The sequence below is a fragment of the Dromiciops gliroides genome, chromosome 2, assembly GCF_019393635.1.
Source record: "Dromiciops gliroides isolate mDroGli1 chromosome 2, mDroGli1.pri, whole genome shotgun sequence".
Lineage (NCBI taxonomy): Eukaryota > Metazoa > Chordata > Mammalia > Microbiotheria > Microbiotheriidae > Dromiciops > Dromiciops gliroides.
The window spans coordinates 436,788,012-436,805,994 of record NC_057862.1 but is presented as its reverse complement, the minus strand read 5'-3'; the positions used below and the strand labels follow the sequence as shown (position 1 = coordinate 436,805,994).

Genomic DNA, 17,983 nt, shown 5'->3' with positions numbered 1-17,983 from the left:
AACTCTGAGGTTTTGATAGATAGATACATAGGTAATAGACAAACATATAGATATATGTATACATATGTATGTGTATTATATGTATATATGTACTTATATGATCAACCACCAACTCTTGCCATTTCTACCTCCCATCTCTACGTGCTAACTCCTCCCTTGAAGCCAATGTGCTCAGTCACTGGTTCATGGATCTCCATCTCCTCTCCATCTTGGTCCAGCTATATTCTTTCTTCATCGAGTCCCTTCCCACCACCCAAACCATACATTTGGGTCTGCTCTTCTCTGACCACACCTTCCTCAGCTGCTACCTGGGGCAGCTAGGTGGTGCAGGGGCTGGCCTGGAGTCAGGAAGACCTGAATTCAAATATGACCTCAGACACTTACTAGGTGTGTGATCTTGGGCAAGTCACTTGACCTCTCTTTGCCTCAATGTCCTCATCTGTAAAATGGGGAATAATAATAGCACCTATCTCCCAGGGTTATTATGAGGCTTAAATGAGAAAATGATTGTAAAGCACTTAGCACAGTGCCTGGCATATAGTTAAGTGCTATTATAATTACTACTCTTTATTATTATTACTATTACCACTTCCACTCTCCATGCCCAGGGGACCACTCTCTGCCCCTCCTCACTGGTCCCAGGAAAACTGAAATTTCTAAGCATTGGCCATGGAAAAGAAGAGTATTGTGGCCCTGTGCACACAGGAGGTGCTCAGCAAACACCTGAGAAAGGAACGCAGCAAGCTGGAAAATCATGTGCCAATCAGCATCTTTCACCTTAAGTCTAGTCGGGCATGCTCCACCCTAGGGCTGGTGCCCTCCCCCCAGCCCCTGCCCCGCCCTTCCCCTAGAACCCTGGCAGCCCTGGGCTGTCGCCCACTCACTTGGGCTGATGATTCCGCAGCTCTTTCTCTGCGGGCTCCCCATCCTTCTCTCCGGGCTCCTTTTCCACCGAGTCATACATGGAGAGGGCTTTGTGCCTGGTCTTATGCCTCCGGGGAGGCTCCTCTCCATTCTCTCCCTTGGGTCCAGGCTCTCCTTCCCGGGTCCCTGAGCGAGAGCCGCCTCGATGCCGTGCCCGACGCTCGGGCTTGGCCCCGCTCACAGTGCCATTGCCCTCCTTGCCCGGTGGCTCGGCTGAGTGCCGGTGGGCACGATGCCGCCGGTGCTCCTTCTCGGTAGTGATATCCTCCACAGAGCCCCTGCGGTGGTGCCTCCGGCCGCCTTCCTGGCCCCGGGCACGTTCGCATTTCCCCTCCTTATTGCCCCCAGTCTCCTTGCTCCTGCTCCGGCGCTGCCGGTGCCGCTCCTCTTTGTTGGCGACGCCTGACTCCCCGTTTTCCTCCCTGACACCTTCTACCTTCTCCTGCTCCCCAGTCCCTGCCTTTTCCTTTTCCTTTTCCTTTTCCTTTTCCTTTTCCTTTTCCTTTTCCTTTTCCTTTTCCTTCTCCTTCTCTTTCTCCTTCTCCTTTTCCTTCTCCCTGTGCCGGTGGTGCTTCCGGGGCACCTCAGGACCCTCAGCAGCCGTACCAGGGGACACCTTGGTTGGTTCTGTGGCCTCCTGCCCCTCCCCAGCCCCTGCTTTGCCCCCTGGAGGCCGGACCCCTTCTTCTCTGCGGGGCTCCACCACCAGGGGTCGATCCAGGTGGGTCTTCATGTCAGGCCGGATGTGGAGGGTGGTGGTATAGCGGAGGCGCTCCTCGGGGTCCATCTCGCTGTACAGGGCCTCACAGCTGGCCTGGAAATTGTGGAGTCGGATCTGACTCGTGCGCTGCTCCCACACAGACCTGGCCTTGGCTGAGTTCTGCTGTTTGCTGCAGAAAGAAAGGAAGACAAGGGGGTGACTATCTTCCTGTTTTCACATGCCCACCCACTCCCCCCTTTCCTCTCTTCCTTTTCTTTTCTTTTTAAACTTCTTTTTCTCTTAAAAGGTCTAAATTTTTTATTCTGGAGGGGAAATCACATAAGGGGAAGCCAGAGTGTGCACACAGAAATGGAGAGAGATGGCTAGTGGAGGTAGAATTATGGGTGAAGGAAGCTCCCACATTGTCTATGGTGATAACAGGCCTGTACTGGTGGGTGAGAGGGGAGGAGAAGGAAAGGAACATGGAGTCCCAGTGCAAGATAATAGATTCAGAGCTGAGAGAGACATTTAGAGTCCAGTGAGTCTAATCTCCTCATTTTACAAATGAGGAAACTGAGGCTCAGAGAAATTAGATGACTTGCCCAGTAAGTTTCTGAGGCAGGATTTGAACCCAGGTCTTCCTGACTCCAAGTCCAGTGACCTAGCTCCTATATCATGATGCCTCCTTGGATCTTTCTGGGCTCTGACTCCCATAATTTTGCACTCCACCTTCACTCCTCCATTCACACCTCCCCCACTCCCAACCTATGGCCCTTGTCCCTCACTGCAACTTGATAGATGGGGGCAGTTTCCCTGTAGAGAAACTTCCTTTCCTCTCACCTGCCTCAAAGGTCAGCATTCACAAATGTTGACCCTAGGTGGTCCAGCTGGGGAATTGGACCAGATGGTCACATATACAGAGGAAAGGAGAGACTTTATGCTCCTGGATCCTCATTCATGGCTCTGAAGAGATCCGTTACCTGAATCTTTCCCCAAATTGGTAGATCTCCTCATGAGAACTTTTGGGGGGAAAGCCAAAGTTGATGTCCTAGCTAGACTCAAATTTCTCCCAAGAATACTATTTTACCCCCTCATGATACAGGTAGATTCCCAAGACATCCTTCCTAGGTCCCTCATTCTTGCCAATGTCTTGGGAAGAAATGGGGAACACTAGGGAGAAGATGGCTGGGGGTGGGGTAGGATTTATATATGATTGAGAATGAGTAGTTTGGATGGACAGGTAACTGAACTAGTGGAAGGAGGGACCCTGAGTGTAGTCCTACAAGTTCATAGGTATATCCTGGACCAAAGAGGTCAGGCATATGGAAAGGTATTATGGAAGTTCTCCTGGAAGATATCCAAGGCTGTAGCCTTATCAAAGTCCTAAAAGGATGAGGAAAGTCCTCAGGACCCCCCCACACACTTTCTCAGACAGCTGGCCCAACAAATTAGGAACTCAAAGAAGCAACTGAGGTACACACCATTAGCCTTATCTATCCTCATTTCTTCCTCCTTAAAGAGCTTTGTCTCCTTTCTATCACTCCTTTTTTTTTCCTGCCCTCCCACCCTCTTTTAATTCTACCCTCCATCCTTCACACACACACACACACACACACACACACACACACACACACACTACAGCCAGAGGCAGTGAGTTACTTTGGGATTGAGAGTGCAGGGGAAAGGAAGAAATTGGCATGAATGTCAATTAGACTTTATTGGAAACTGGTTTCTGCTCCCACTCACCCCCAGGGACTAGGACTAGGCTTTACTAAGGAAAAGTTGGTTAGATCCAGGGGATGTCTGGGAGCCCAGAATTGAATTCTCTGTCGAGGGGACAGAAGGATGGCAACTTCCCCAGGCTGCCCTGTAACTATGAGAACCATATCAGGCTTTACACAGCATTCAGGACTGGACTGTAACCCACATGTATATATGCACACTCACCCTCAGGCATGTATACACACACACACACACACACACACACACACACACACCCCTCAGCCTTGAGTCACGGGTTTCATTTGCAAGCTGGAGATGGGTTAGTTTGTGAAGGAGCCAGGAGAAATGAAGAGATTATTTCATGAAGATAAATGGCAGGGTGGGGGGAAGGAGGGGGACAATCATAGGAGAAATTAGGCCATCATTGGTAAAACGAAGTGCTGCCCAGTTTTCCTCCAAGGGCTCGGCGGCGGCGACCAAGGATTCTATGCGATCCCCTCCCTCTGCCCCTTCCCATCTATTTCCACTGAGCCTCCTCAGAGGAAATAAGAAAGGTAGTTTCCCTTCCCAAAGGTTTCTGGCCTCAGAAGGACCATTTTCCCTCTGAGCAGACCCAGCCACATTTTAGGATGAGCATTTTGCAACTGTCTAAATAAATAAGAGCTTATTCCTTCTTTTCTCCACAATTAGAAACACTGAGATACTTCTTGCTATCCCCTTCTGTCCTGACTTTTGGAAACATATCTCTAAATCCTCTTACATTTCCCTCACCTTAACCCCACAGGCACCAAAACTTTCTGGAGATCTGACAAGAGCCTTGGCACTGAACTCAGTGTGCCAGAGTCTGGCACCTTTATCAATGTCACAGCACTAAGAGACTACCCCAAGCTGGTGTCCCTGTGGATGAGCTCCACTCTGAAGGCACTAAGAGCCCCAAGCAGCTGGAGCTGTATGCCCTTGGCCTCCTCAGTCACCATCTTCCCTGGTAGAGATTTTGCCTGACTTGCCTCTGCTACATAGAATTCTACACCCACCCACCCCAATTTGTGTGACTCTGATCACCTCACCATCACCTCATCAGCATCAGCATCAGCATCAAGGCATGCACACAACTGTATCATCACTACTGAATTTTATACAGTGCCTCCTAGTTACGAAGCACTTCATATATATCCTCTCATTTAGTCCTGTTGTCTTCGTGACCAATGGAAGATCTGTGAGCCCTGATCTCCAGCTGGGCTTCGGAATAAAATCATCATACTGTATAGTTAAATGGCAGGTGTGACATCCTGTTATCCCAGATTCATTGGAGCACAGATCTAGAGGTGGTCTAGTCCAGACACCCCCTTCCTGGAAGCCCAGAAAGGTTGAGTGACTGGCTTGCCCTTTGTCACAGGATTTTAATCCAAGTCCTCAGACTTTAGATCCATTGCTCCTTCGATTGTACCACCATGGCTGTGGTCAACCCAGACTGATCCCAGAACCTCATTAAGCCACTGTTCTAACTACTGCACTAACCAGCCCAAGACTAAGTAGAAAGTTCCTCTCCCCTGAATTATTCACTTGGACTTACTTATACAACTCCCTATCAAGAAAGACCCTTGGGTGACTCTCACACACCCTCTCAACTGATCCAGCACAGAAGACAATGTCTCAGCTTCAGCAGCCTGCCCTATGGACCGGGATGGGGAATGGATGAGACTGGGGAGATGGCAGCACTAACACAGGAAGCCATCTGAGTGAGCAATGCATTCATGTTTGTGGATGGAGATGGGGCAGTCATGCTGGATGGAGACCCTCTGGGCCCACACACTTCCCATGGGGGCTGGGGCAAGGAAGCTGCTGGGTCTGGAGTAGCAAATGCACTGGCTCCTCTCTGCTTAGGGTCAGTGGTGCCATGGAAACCCCACAAGTGGCATTACTAGCATGAGCCACAGCTATCTCTGCTTCTGTCAGAAAACCTGGTTTGACTGACCCCTTCTCCCAACCAGCCCAGCTTAATGCTGTAGCTCCATGCACCCAGAACCCAGGCCCTCCTGCCCATCTTTCCTGTGAATCCCCCACTCTTGTTTCCCTCCCCCAAGAAAATTTCCAAGAAGTACCACTGGAATCCAGACTTACATGAGGTAGCATAGAGTGAAAGAAAATATGAGACATAATTTTCTTCCCTTTCATACTCATCCTCCTGTCTCTCCACCATGGTAATTCAGTTGATCATTTCTAGGACCTCATTCACAAGTATCCCACACTCCAGAGTGTCATCCTTGGGACAGGCTGAGGTGTGTCTGCATTTATGTAGGTGGGTGGGGCATCGAGTGGCTCCTCTGGGGTCTTTCTTCTTCCTTTTCTTCTCTTTGTACCTAAATGCCCTCATGAAGAGAGATCTGCTGCCTCACCTAATGGCTCTTACTGAGGGGCTGTTGTAAATATGGGGTCTTACTGAAGGGGATGGAAACTGCACACACAAACCCCATGGATTTATAGGCTTCTGCCCAGAAAAATCATATACAAACAACCCCCAATGCCACCAACAAAGGCCTTAGAAAGATACCCACTGGCTTCACCTCAGGCTCAGACTTAAATAAACAAGATGATTAAAAGACTTGAGTCCATCTGTGGTGCTTTCAAGTTATTTTGCTTCCTGAACTCATGGGGGGAAGGCAGTGGGAGGGGAATATCCAGATGCATGATTTCATCAGTGTGTGGGGACTCCCTCCAGGATATAGATTGGCAATTCATCTGTAACTTAGAATCTTCATTGGCTGGGGTGCTGAGAATTTGGATAGGTTGCCCAACATGATCACATAGTAATGATTTAGAGACAAGCCTTCAACCTGGGTCTCTCTAACTCCAAAGCCAGCCTTCTACCCAATACAGGAAGGATGCTGACTCACTCTCTTTTTTTCCCCCACACCTGTAATTTCATATGTGTAGAGAACTACCAAAGTGGAAATTCCCTCCACTGAAACAGATCAAGAATTTATAATCCTAATAGAGCATTGCCTCTAGTCACATAGCTAGTTATGTGTCAGAGGAAAGACTTGAACCCAGGTCTCTCTGCTTCCAAAACCAGATCTCTGATTGAAATACACTCTCTGTCCCCACACCTAATTCAGCTAATTCCTATTTATAGCCTGTTCTGATCAATGAGCAGCAAGGATCTCCCTTTGAGTGCTGAAGCTGGACCTATTGCTCCTTCCCAACACTTAGCAGGGTGTGTGAGTCTATCTCCATTTTGGGGGTGCATCAGAGGATATCTATGAGACTGTAACACTGAAGGAATTTCCCCACTTGCCATCCCCACTCAACCCACAGAAGAATGAATCCCACCCTCATGTACTTGGAGAAACACTGGTTTGCCCAGTACAAAATATTGATAGAAATATAATCTGAAGGGATAATTGTACCTGGTAGAGGACTTGGACACCTTTAAAGGATGGTCATTTCGATTGGTTATCACAGTGGGCAAAGATTCTCCCAGATACCCCTCAGTAAATGCCAACCAGAGTAGCTACTGCTTCCACCAGCCATCCCCCTCACTCTGAGGAGAGGATTCAGACCTTTGAGAGGACCTGAGTCCTTATTCACCAAGGTCCCTAGTTAGGGAGGTCTCAGGGAAAATCATGGCATTACTTCAGTTAGCCCATAGGAGTGCACTGAAAGGGGGAGAGGGTAGTTTCTATGCTAGTATATTTGGAAGGCCTCAGGAGGCATCCTGCTTCCAATTCTTCCCAACCAGTGGAAATCAAGCACTGAGTAGCCCCAGTATGGGAGGGCTTTTCTACCAGGACAGGAGTGAGGCACCAAAAGAAGAAGAAATGTCCCCTCCTTAAAGAAAAGGACAATGTAGAAAGAACACAAGAGAAGCCCACATCTTCTCTATGACTCAGGTTCCTAGTCTGCCTTTGGGGGTGATAAGGTCTGACTCAGCTTGTCAGCACTACCTCTGGTAGCAAAGATGTAGGCTCGGTTCCTGGGCTAGGTCAGCCCAGTGCCACTCAGGGACCAACCTGAGTGAGACCTTCATTCATGTCTACAGTGAGACAGGAATGACGACTAGGGAAAAATGCCACATCGTTACCAAAATAGACCCCATCCTGATGAGCCTTTTTATTAAAGGCTTAGGAAACAGGCTTTAAGGGCTTCTCAAAATGAATAGCTTCAAGTCAGACAAATGAGAGGAACACCATTGAGGGAGCACAGCGGGCCCTTGAGTCAGGTGGCTGAGCATCGAGGCTGGATGATCTATCACTGTGCCTTGTTCCACTGCCAGGTGCCCTAAGGCTGAGTCTGCCTCTCAGATCCTGTTTCCAGGACTCTCCTCCAACTCTACTCTCCCATGACTCAGCTCGAAAATTGTCTCCAGGTTCTCTATTTTTGCTTAGGGAATAAATGAACAAGTGACTTCTGGAGTCCCTGCCTGGAGTCTTAGCCCAGCCACATAGGTGGGTTGTTGTGGAAATCTGTGGTGTAGGTGGTCTCCCAGTCTCATTTACATGATCCATAGCCAAGCAGTGCTAGAGGAGGCCTGATCCAGGGCTGAGCTGCCCTCAAAGCACCCTTCCCCCCAAGCCCAAGCCCAAGCCCAAACACGGAGGACCACAAAAACCACCACAGACCACAGACCACAGACAGAGCACAATATCCAAAATGAAAAAATATCAAGACGGTGAACTCAGGCATGTTAGAAACAGGGACAGTAGACAGACAGACTGGACAGACAGACAGACAGACTGACAGAGACAAAGAAAGAAAAGGGAGGGGTGGGGGGCAGTACTGAACTACATTGAGGATGTCAAAACATTCCCTGTACAAAAACACCAAGCAGTTCCCATTCAGGCTGAAGATGGCTGACGCCCCTGCCAGGCCTAGGAGGTGTTTGATCCAATGATATGAATGGCTTTTAGGAGGGAAGAGGAGTTAAGCAGGCGAGGAAATGAGCCACATGGGTGCATATATCAGAGAGCCATTTATGGAATATCGTAACAGAGAGCAACTCACGGTGAATTTACGCTGGAGGCGGATGAGCTGCGAGATACAGTGCCTCGATTTTGCTTTACAAAACTGCACATGCAAAAAACAGAACAGAGCCAAAGGTGAGAAAAAATAAGATCAAATTCTAACACACAGGGGAGAGACTCGGACAGCTGTGGCCTGGCCTGCCCTGTCAGGAGAACGACTGCAGCCGCATCTTGGATGGAGCCCAGGGAGGCTTTCTGAAAGTGCACCAGCTACAAAAGAAAACCATCTCCTCAAAGAAGGGAAAGTGGAGGCCAGTTGGTGGGTGGGAAGAGATGCCGCCAGAGTTGACTCCCACCCTTTCCCAAAAATACCCACCCTGAGAAATCGAAGCTCAGGAGAGAACAAGAAGCTGTTATCCTTGGCCTCTCCCCCTAACCTCCTGCCTGGGCCCTCTCACCCCATAAGAACCAGTCTGAGGCTCTGGGGCTTTCTCATTCCCACCCATCCAGAAGGCACATGAGACCCTACTTAGGCTCCATCACTCCCACACATGACTGGGAGAGTTGGAGTAGGATCACTGAGTTAGCCACTTACACTTGGGCATTGCCTTTTGGTGGGGGAGCACCATGAGCTAAAAATCATCACTCTGCTTGTCCCATATAGGTTAGGAGTACCCATAAAAAACCCAGGCAGCTTCTATTTATGGTGAGAGAATTTCTCTTCTCCTTAAAGCTGAGCTTAGCTGAGAAGGCACAACCTTGATGTTCAAGTTTATAGAGTGTCTATGGGTGATTCAGATCTTAAGCCAATAACAATACATCAACAACACCAATAATAATAATTCCAATTTAAGTAATGTCCAATTATCTCATTTAATCCTCGCAAGAACCTGTAATGTAGGTACTAATTCTCCCCATTTTACAAATCAGGAATCTGAGGTTAAGTGATTTGTCCAAGGTCACACTGCTCGTGTGGATTTGAACTCATCTTCCTGGCTCTGAGCGAGTACAGGCCTCTATCCTCTGTGCAACCTTACTTCTTCAGTTTTCCTCACAAATTTAAAAGCAAGGAGTTTCCTGAACACTTGATACATTTTTTTAAATGCTGGAATCAGGGATATGCTGAAGCCAGACTGTACCAACTCAGGTAATTACTGAATGTTCACATGAACATTTAAACCTTAAAATCAGCAAATGCCACAAAAAAATCAGGGCGTGATTTATTGTTTTGTTGATTGTCTAGACTTAAGAAAATGATGGAGAAAAGGTGAATAGTGGCAGATTAAACTTAAAAGTGTTTTGGGTACAATTTTCCCTAAGGAGAGCCGGTTGTGGAACATTTACCAGCACACCCCTGACTGGACTCACACATTCACACAACTTCCAAGCTGGAAAGGATCTTGGAAATTATCAAGTTCAAAGTTTTACAGTGAGCAAAGTCAGTCCAGAAAAAAAAGGGGGAAATGGTAAATAGCCGAGCCCTGGCTAAAATGCAGTTCTCCTGAGTCCTCCTTAAGTGGTCTGCCTCCCAAAATCCCGAATGCCTCCGTAAAATCTAAATATTGAATTTCATTTACATGACAGTTACCCACAAGACAGTTCAGCTGCCCGGAGATTGACTAATGGGCTTCTCAAAAGAAGATGCCCCCAGTCACTGTCCTTTCCCATTTGTTCAGCTACCCTAATGACTTCTGGTCTAGTCACAGAAATGAGCACAAGCTCCTTCTTTTCTAGGCTTGGGGTCTCAAGAAGTCAGATTCCTTCTAAGGCAGAGAATATAAGAAGATCAGATCAAGGGAATTCCCTCAGACACCTGCCGTAGGCTGAGGCTGGAACCAAGGGCAGAACCAAGTAGGACTCCGGGGCCAGGAGATTCAGAAGTTTCTTTGTGAGGCTGGTAGGGCTGCCTCCATCCTGTGAGAAAGCTGACAAAACCCCAGACTTGGCAGTTCTCTAACTCTCTCACGGGCACCGGCAGCAAACACATGCTGAACCATGTCCCTTGGCCAGCTGGCAGTTCTGTTCAGGGTTGGCTACCAGAACCAGGAAGGAGCTGGGGCTGGGGGGAAAGGGGCAGTGTGGGACCGAGGAATACTGAAATCTTTCTGAGTCACAGTCCAAATCTAGACAACTTGAATCGCTAAAAGTTCATGAGTGGGAAGTGAGTCTAATCATAGTAGGATTCCAAAAAGGAGCTTGTCTCTTTGTGCCATCACCTGTCCATTAAACCAGGAAAAGACATGGGTAGAGGACTCATGGACCTAGCCGAGAGTGTGTCATGGAACACTATCTACCATTCCAGTGGTCAAGGAGGAGCCACTGCAATACTCCAAGTGAGTCAACAGTCAAGGGTGAGCCTCTGACACAGGGATATCTTCCCCTTCCTTTTCCTGACAGATGACCTTTCCTCTGCCCCAAAGGGATAGATTAAATTAACGTCCTTTGGATCTCTGGCCAAACTCACAATGCCTTAGCTCCAGCCTGTAGTGGGGAGGTCTGGAAACCCAGACCTCTGTGTCGCTTTACCCCTCACATATGCAGGGACCCATCTTTCCATCCTATTTCTCAGATCCCTGAACAGGAAACCCTAAAGGGCTGGTCTCCCCTCCAGCTGACGAAACTTTCCCAAGACCTCTTGCCTAACACTCAGGAACTCCATAGCACACCTGGCAGGTCAGAAGCAGCACTAAGCAGCATCCCCACTCCCTACCCCCACATGTCATCATCATTCCATTCCATTACTTACCGTGCAGAAAGAGGAACAGAAAAAGAAAGAGACAGACAAACACAAAGACACATAGACAGATGGACAGACAGACGGACAGACACCTGCCTCACTGGGCATTGTGGCTTTATATTGGACGGTTGTACCACAACAAAGGCAAAAAAGCAAACACTGGGAAATCCACATTCACATCCTCTCTTCCCCTTTTCCCCTAACCTCAAACAAATACACACAATCAGAGATACACACACACACACACACACATACAAGTACATACACAGCTACATACAATAGAGACTCACACAGAGAGGCAGAAACACGCATCCAGAAACACTCAGGGAGGAGAGGCGCATTGGAGGCTAAAGGGGAGGAACAAAGAGCCCACTGGACCCCAAGAACATCTCCACTCATCTAAGGAGCCTTTGGATTTGCTGGTGATGCACGAAGGTTTTTGCAGGGGTCTTTGGTTTAGATCTGATGACTGACAGCCATGCCCAGTGATGGGTTTATAAAAGACACAACCACAGAATCCAGAAACATGAGGCCAGAGGAAGCCTTAAGGATAGTCAGAGCCTGCAGAAGATATAGGCCCATACTCCCAACCCTGCTCCCCAATATATGTACAAAAGGGACAAAAAGAGAAAAAAGGAGAAACAGTGCCCCCTGGAGGTGAGAGTCCTGGGGATTTTCTTGGGTTGGAATCACCCTGTATATGGGGGTGCCCATTTCCCTGAGGCTCTCACATAGAATGCCCATCCCTCCTAGTAGTGAGGGGGTCTCCTTGCCCATCACAGTTCTACAAAGAAACAACTTAAGGAGGTCCAGTTCAAAGTTTTGTCCCGGCTGGTATCCCTCTCCCCTCACTCAGAAGCCTCCCTGAAGAGCAGTTCTGTCTATATATATCTAGGGACCCCACTATCCAAAGTGACCATAAAACACAAGCCAAAGGGAGGAAGCCATCAGTGTGTGGCATGCACACTCACCGGAATGCACGTTTCCATCCTGGGCCCTGACTGGGACCATGCCTGGTACTATGCTACCTCAAGACTCCTTTGAAAACATGGAAGCAAAAGGCTAGAAGGTGGCATGATATTCATCCCCAAGCTCTGAGTCAGGAGTATTTCTGAGGGGCCTATCTCCAGAAGAGGTGATTCTCAGCATCCCAGGGGTAGCTGAGAAGGGAAAGTGCTGATATATGTGCTAGCCCCTTTTGTACACAGCATTGGTGCAATCCCACGTGGAGAGAAGGAGGCAGAGAGGAGGAACCTTGAAGGACAAAGGGAACTTAGGAATCTAGGATTTTCCAAATTTCCTTCCAGTTAAAGGATAAGCCAATTTATACTTCCAGGGAAGTAGAGAGGGGAATCAGGCAGGGCTCTCCTCCTGTCTCTTCTTCTCCCAGCATCTGTGCACCAATGAATACCTCCCTGACAGCCCACCCAACTGCCCTCCCCTCCATCTAATACAGTAGCTCAGGTCCAGGGTGGGAGCAGGCTCACTGCTGTACACAACAGAGGGCTTCAGAGGGAACAGGGGACAAACTGAACAAACTCACTCACCTCTAGAAACAATAAAGCATGGAAAATGCTAAACAGAAAAAAACCACAAAGCCCGAGTGAAACCATGAGCTGAAACGGAGCAGTCAGAACATTAAAGAGTCAACTTGTCTTGGTTCGTTATTATTTTCAAACAGACATATTTCCAAAGCATCGTTGCCCCTCCTTCCCCACCCCTGCCCCCAGCCCTTTGATCCCAGCATTAACCTGTCACAGTTAACTGGGAGATATGTCTCCCCAACAGAGTTCAACAGGTGAAAAGGTTAGAAAAAATGGAATTCAACCCCATGACATTTCTCTTCTTTAAAAAGAAGAATTCTATCCCTGAGGACCACTGAATGAGGTAGGGGGTGAGAGTTCCAGCAATCCAAACCAGGGACTGTTTTATGTTTGGAGGGTTTGCTAAAACCCAGGAATCACCCTTTACATGATTATGTGGTATGATCACTGTCATTAATGACTGCCCTCCCACTGCCTTTCCACAGGTCTATTCCCTGAGATCTCACCCAACTACTCAATTGAATTTTCAGCCCAACAGTCCCAGAGATTGGCCTGGGACAATTTTGTCCCACAAAACTGCAGAATAATACATGAAATATGAGCAGCAGGAGAAGTAGCGAAGTGAGCTGCTTTCAAAACTGTTAAGTCAGATTTTCCAGGAGCTCCCTGGGTAGAATCGAACTAACCAGACCAAGACAAATGAAAACTAACAACAGGCTGAAGATTTGCTGGCTGGCGGTCCATTAATCACTCCAATGGTGATGAAAATGCCAAACCCCACGGCAGGAGAGACTCATACAAAGGCGGCCTTCAACCAAAGACAGCATTTTTGCATTTTTCTGTCCTGGGAAAACTGAGGCTCAGAGAGAAGACATACAAGTGGTAAGTAGAGGAGTCAACATTTGAACAAACGTCCTTTAGCTACAAATCAAACTTTTTCTCTACCCTCTGCTTTTAGCTGATCTGACCTCCCTTTGATGCCTGGGAAAGCATTAACTCTTTCGAGGCTGTAGGGCAGCACTTAGTACCAGGCATCTCTAGATCTATAAGAGAGAGTCACTGCTGAAAAGCTGGGTATAAACTAAAATTTCATATATTTATTTTCCTACTTCCCACTGACTTACATTAACAAAAATCAGAGACGTGTCCCTGCAAGGAAAAAAAAAAGAAACAAACAAACCAATCTGAATTTAAAAGGTGATTTTGTTTGGATTAGGTTTAAAAAGAGGCCCAGCTCCCTGGAAGCAAAACATCTTTCTTCTGCTTACCTGGACAAGGTAGAAGTAGGAAGGAGATGAGCATTTATTAAGTTCTTAACTATGTAGCAGGCATCCTACCGTGTGTTTTACAAATATTATCTCATTTGATCCTTATAACAACCTGGGAAGTAGGTGTTATTCCTATCCCAATTTTACAGCTAAGGAAGCTGAAGCTGACAGAAGGTAGTGACTTGCTCAGGCTTGACCATCCAGGAAGTGTCTGAGGCAGGCCTGACTTCAGGCCTAGCATTCTATCCACTGCACCACCAACTTCCTCTACTATCTTTCTCTGTATCTCTTTCAAAAGGCTTCTGCAACAGTAGACCTCCCACTCTGGCTCAGACATTCCTGGAGGATCTTCCACACAACCTAAGGTTTTTCATATTGTTCATAATAGAACTGGGTGGGCTCCCCACCCTCACCCATCTCTGTGCCATCAGCCAAAGGCAGGCCTCTTCCTTTCAAATAATCCTCTTGCTCCAACTCAGAGGAATGGTGGGTGAGGTTTCACCTGGTGAACTCTTTTCAGGGGTTCACAAGGAGAGGAGAAGAGAGGAGAGGAGAGGGCAAGAGCCCCAGCCTCTGCCTCCTTCCTTCCAGGTCTGGCCATGAGGAAGCCAGAGCACAGTAGTCAATGAACCACAGATGCTGAACCCCGGCCCCTCCTCTACAAAGCAGATCCCCGTTGCGGGCACCCCCCAAAGCAGAAAACCACCCTTACGCTGCTATGGAGATGTTGGCAGCAGACAGGGGACTGACTTCCGCGACCTCCTTGGCCTTCTGCAAAGCAAGCTTCTGATTGGCTGCTTCCTCCAATTCTTCCTCATCCTGTTTGGAAAGTGAGAAAGTTACAAAGTTGCAGGCCTCTCTAATTTCTTTTTTGTTTGTTTGTTTTTCAAGGGGCAATGGGAGTTAAGTGAATTGCCCAGGGTCACACAGCTACTAAGTGTCAAGTGTCTGAAGCTGGATTTGAACTCAGGTACTCCTGAATCCAGGGCCCGTGCTCTATCCACTGTACCACCTAGCTGCCCCCAAGGCCTCTTTAATTTCACAAAAGGGGATACTGGTCCCGGAGGAGATTGTGTTTGCCTAAGGTTAGTTACACAGCATGCTAAAAGTGGCTCTCTTCAAAGGCTTGAGTTAGGGTTCTGGAAAGCACAAAGATTGACCAACTCAATGAAGATCTGAACTTAATGGAGTGTCTGGTTGAAGCTACTTTTCTTTGTATAGCCTGGAATCAGACTGCAAAATCAAACCCATAGGATAACTTTTTTTTAATAAAAAAAAAGATTTTAAAAGGCTAAAGAATCTGGAACGACCAGTTAATCAGTGAACAATATGCTTAATAAGCCAAGCCTGTGTTTGCACTATAAAGAAGAGAATGTGGGACAGTTTCAGGGTTTCATTAAAGAGATTTTTTTGGCTTATAAGTGATTCTGTTCTTTCCTAGGTAACCGCAGAGAACAATGCAGTGCCTAAGTCAAGAAGGCTCCAGTCCAGAAGCCCATTTGTCTGTGATGTGGGACAAGGGGAGAAGAATTGGACGTTTTATATAATCATGTGAAAGAGTCAGTGCTCCCTCACATTCTAATTTGGGAGATTTGGAATGAGTCCAGAGTTCCAGTTTAATTAACCTAATGAAAGCAATTAAAACTATTTCTAAAGTTATAGCATGCTTCACACATTGATACAGCTGGGACTGGGGCGGAGTGGGGGGGGGCAAGTAGAGAAATTCCTAATTCCTAGCCTAGGGGCTTGTGACACCTGTGGAACAAGCTTTTAAAAGTGCGTCCCCCCCCCCCCCCACACACACACCCTTCTTCCCCATACCTTGCAAATAGTCACAATTAGTACTTAAATTATAGCAGATTACAGTTCATTTTGTCTCCAGAATTGGGAGATTTGGAAACACTCCAGAGTCAACCACCCAGCACCCAGTGCATCTATCCCTCCTCCCATATGGGCATACGGGACAACACATAGATTCTAACCAACAGCAGCTCAAAGGCTCTGCCACAGCATCAGGAGAAGAGAAGGGAAGGAGAAAGGAATAAGCATTTATTAAATACCTACTATGTGCCAGGAACTTTACAGATATCTTTTCATTTGATCCTCACAACAAACCTGGGAGTAGATACTACTATTATCCTCATTTTCCAGTTGAAGAAAATGAGGCAGACAGAGGTTAAGTGACTTTCCCAGAGTCCCATAGCTAGGAAATGTCTCATGCTGGATTTGAACTCAGGTCTACCTGACTGGGAAAGTACACATTCCATCCTATGCGCCACCTAGCTGCCTCAGAGCAGCAGTTTCCCTGTGAGGAGTATCCTTCCTTCCACATGAGCACACAGGATAGCACATTGATTTTTACCATATGGAGGCATTATCCTAAGTGGTACAATAGGTAAAATATCCTGAACTTTGAGTCAAGGCGCCTGAGTTTGAATCTTGGCTTTGCTACTTGCCAGCTATGTGACCTTGAACAAGTCCCTTAACCTCTGTGGGTATCAGTTTCCTCATCTGTAAAATGAGCACATGGAATTAGATGGTATCTAAAAGGGTCCCCTCTGGCTCCAGGTGTATGAAGTTAGGATCTTGGCTGTCAGGCTCTATAAGCCAGCCAGAACAGGGCTAGTGTCACTGTGGTGAAAGGAGGGGTGTCAAATATCCCCCTTAGTTCTCTGATCCTTTATTCCCTTTATTTTCTGTGTCCACTCACTTTGCCAAACACAATATAATGTTTCTCACTTTCTAGTTAAATCTCCAGTTTCCTCGCTGTGTTTGTAGACTCTTGACTATATTTGTCCCTTCTGGCTAGAGTTCCAGCTTTCTAGGTGGTTTGATTTTTTTGCTATATTTGTCACTTTCTAGATGTCTTGGCAGCAGCCTAATCTTCCACTCCCTGGGGATCTGGGGACCTGGCCAGTGGATGAAGGCAGGCTACTGAGGCAGGCCCAGGGGTTGCTGGGGGTAAAAAAAGATAATATTTCAGCTCCTGACTTGTTGAAAGGGGCCCAGTTCTTCTAGAATATGTGAATTCCTCCATGCCATTTCCAGAAGCCATTTCAAATACCCTAGAATCACCTTCCCTAGTATTTATCCAACATGGGTACACATTGCCCAGAACTCTAAGTTTTGTGATGTCGGTGGGTTTCTATAAGAATATAAGTAATACCAATAATAGCTCACATTTAAAACACTCAGGTTTGCAAAGTGCTATATGTATATTATATAATTTGAAACCTTACAGCAACCCTGTGAGGTAGGTGTTATCATCACCCCCATTATACAGATAGGAAAACTCAAACCCTGGCTTTCCCAGGGTCACAATGGCAATTAAGTGTCTAAGGTGAATCGGTTGTCTAAATGTCAAATCCAGAGCTCTACCAGGGCTTCTTCAATTTAGAGTCCACCATGGATCGATTTCAAGGAGTCCATGAATTTGGATAGGGAAAAAATGTCATCTTTATTTTCACTAACTACTGAAATTTAGCATTTCCTTCAATTATTTAAAAACATCATTTGAAAAGGGCTTCGCCAGACTGTTAAAGGGGTCCATGACACACGTACAAGAGGGTTAAGAACCCACATATAACATCATACTGCCTCTGCCTCAGGCCAAAAAGCTGCATTGCTTCCCACCAAGCACTCTTGCTGATGCAGTATAATAACAATTAGGCCTGCAGTCATCCGTACTGTGTGCCTGCCTGAAAGGATAAATACGACCCAGACTGGCTGGTGCCTGAAATGGGCACTACTAGCCTATTCACATACTGGAATAAGCAGCTGCAAGGAGTCACTGATGTTTAGAGGCTCTGTTCCAACCAGAGACCCACCTGGCCTCCATAGCACTTCTCCAAATAGCTTAGGTGTGGATCCAGCAAAGAAGTAACCTAAGTCTGCCCAGAACAAATGATTCACATGTGGATTTCTCTTGGGGAGGGGAAGGGTTGGGGGGGCCAGGTATGAAGGGTCTTTACGGACTGCGAGGCTGGCTAGCCCAGTGCCTGTGGCCTGGCCTCAGAATGACCCTTGAGCCCCAGACAGAATCTGGAAGGGCAGGAGAAATACCCTGTTCTTTTAGGAAAACAGCACTCACTTCTGGGGTTACCTTTCTAAGATACTTCTAGAACTGG

At 47.2% G+C, this 17,983-nt stretch overlaps 1 protein-coding gene across 6 annotated transcripts in view; it reads right to left on the bottom strand.

Moving 5' to 3' along the window:
- Positions 1-17,983, bottom strand: part of LOC122740281 (voltage-dependent N-type calcium channel subunit alpha-1B-like) — a 225,947-nt gene that overhangs the window by 128,369 nt on the left and 79,595 nt on the right. For 5 of the 6 annotated variants that reach the window (XM_043982276.1, XM_043982270.1, XM_043982274.1 and 2 more), the window contains exons 16-18: positions 14,569-14,675; positions 8,348-8,410; positions 885-1,814 (exon numbers count right to left, since the gene is read on the bottom strand). In XM_043982276.1, coding sequence (XP_043838211.1) covers positions 885-1,814; positions 8,348-8,410; positions 14,569-14,675 — 1,100 coding nt within the window. The remainder of the gene's footprint in view (positions 1-884; positions 1,815-8,347; positions 8,411-14,568; positions 14,676-17,983) is intronic. The other variant, XM_043982275.1, reaches the window with a different exon arrangement.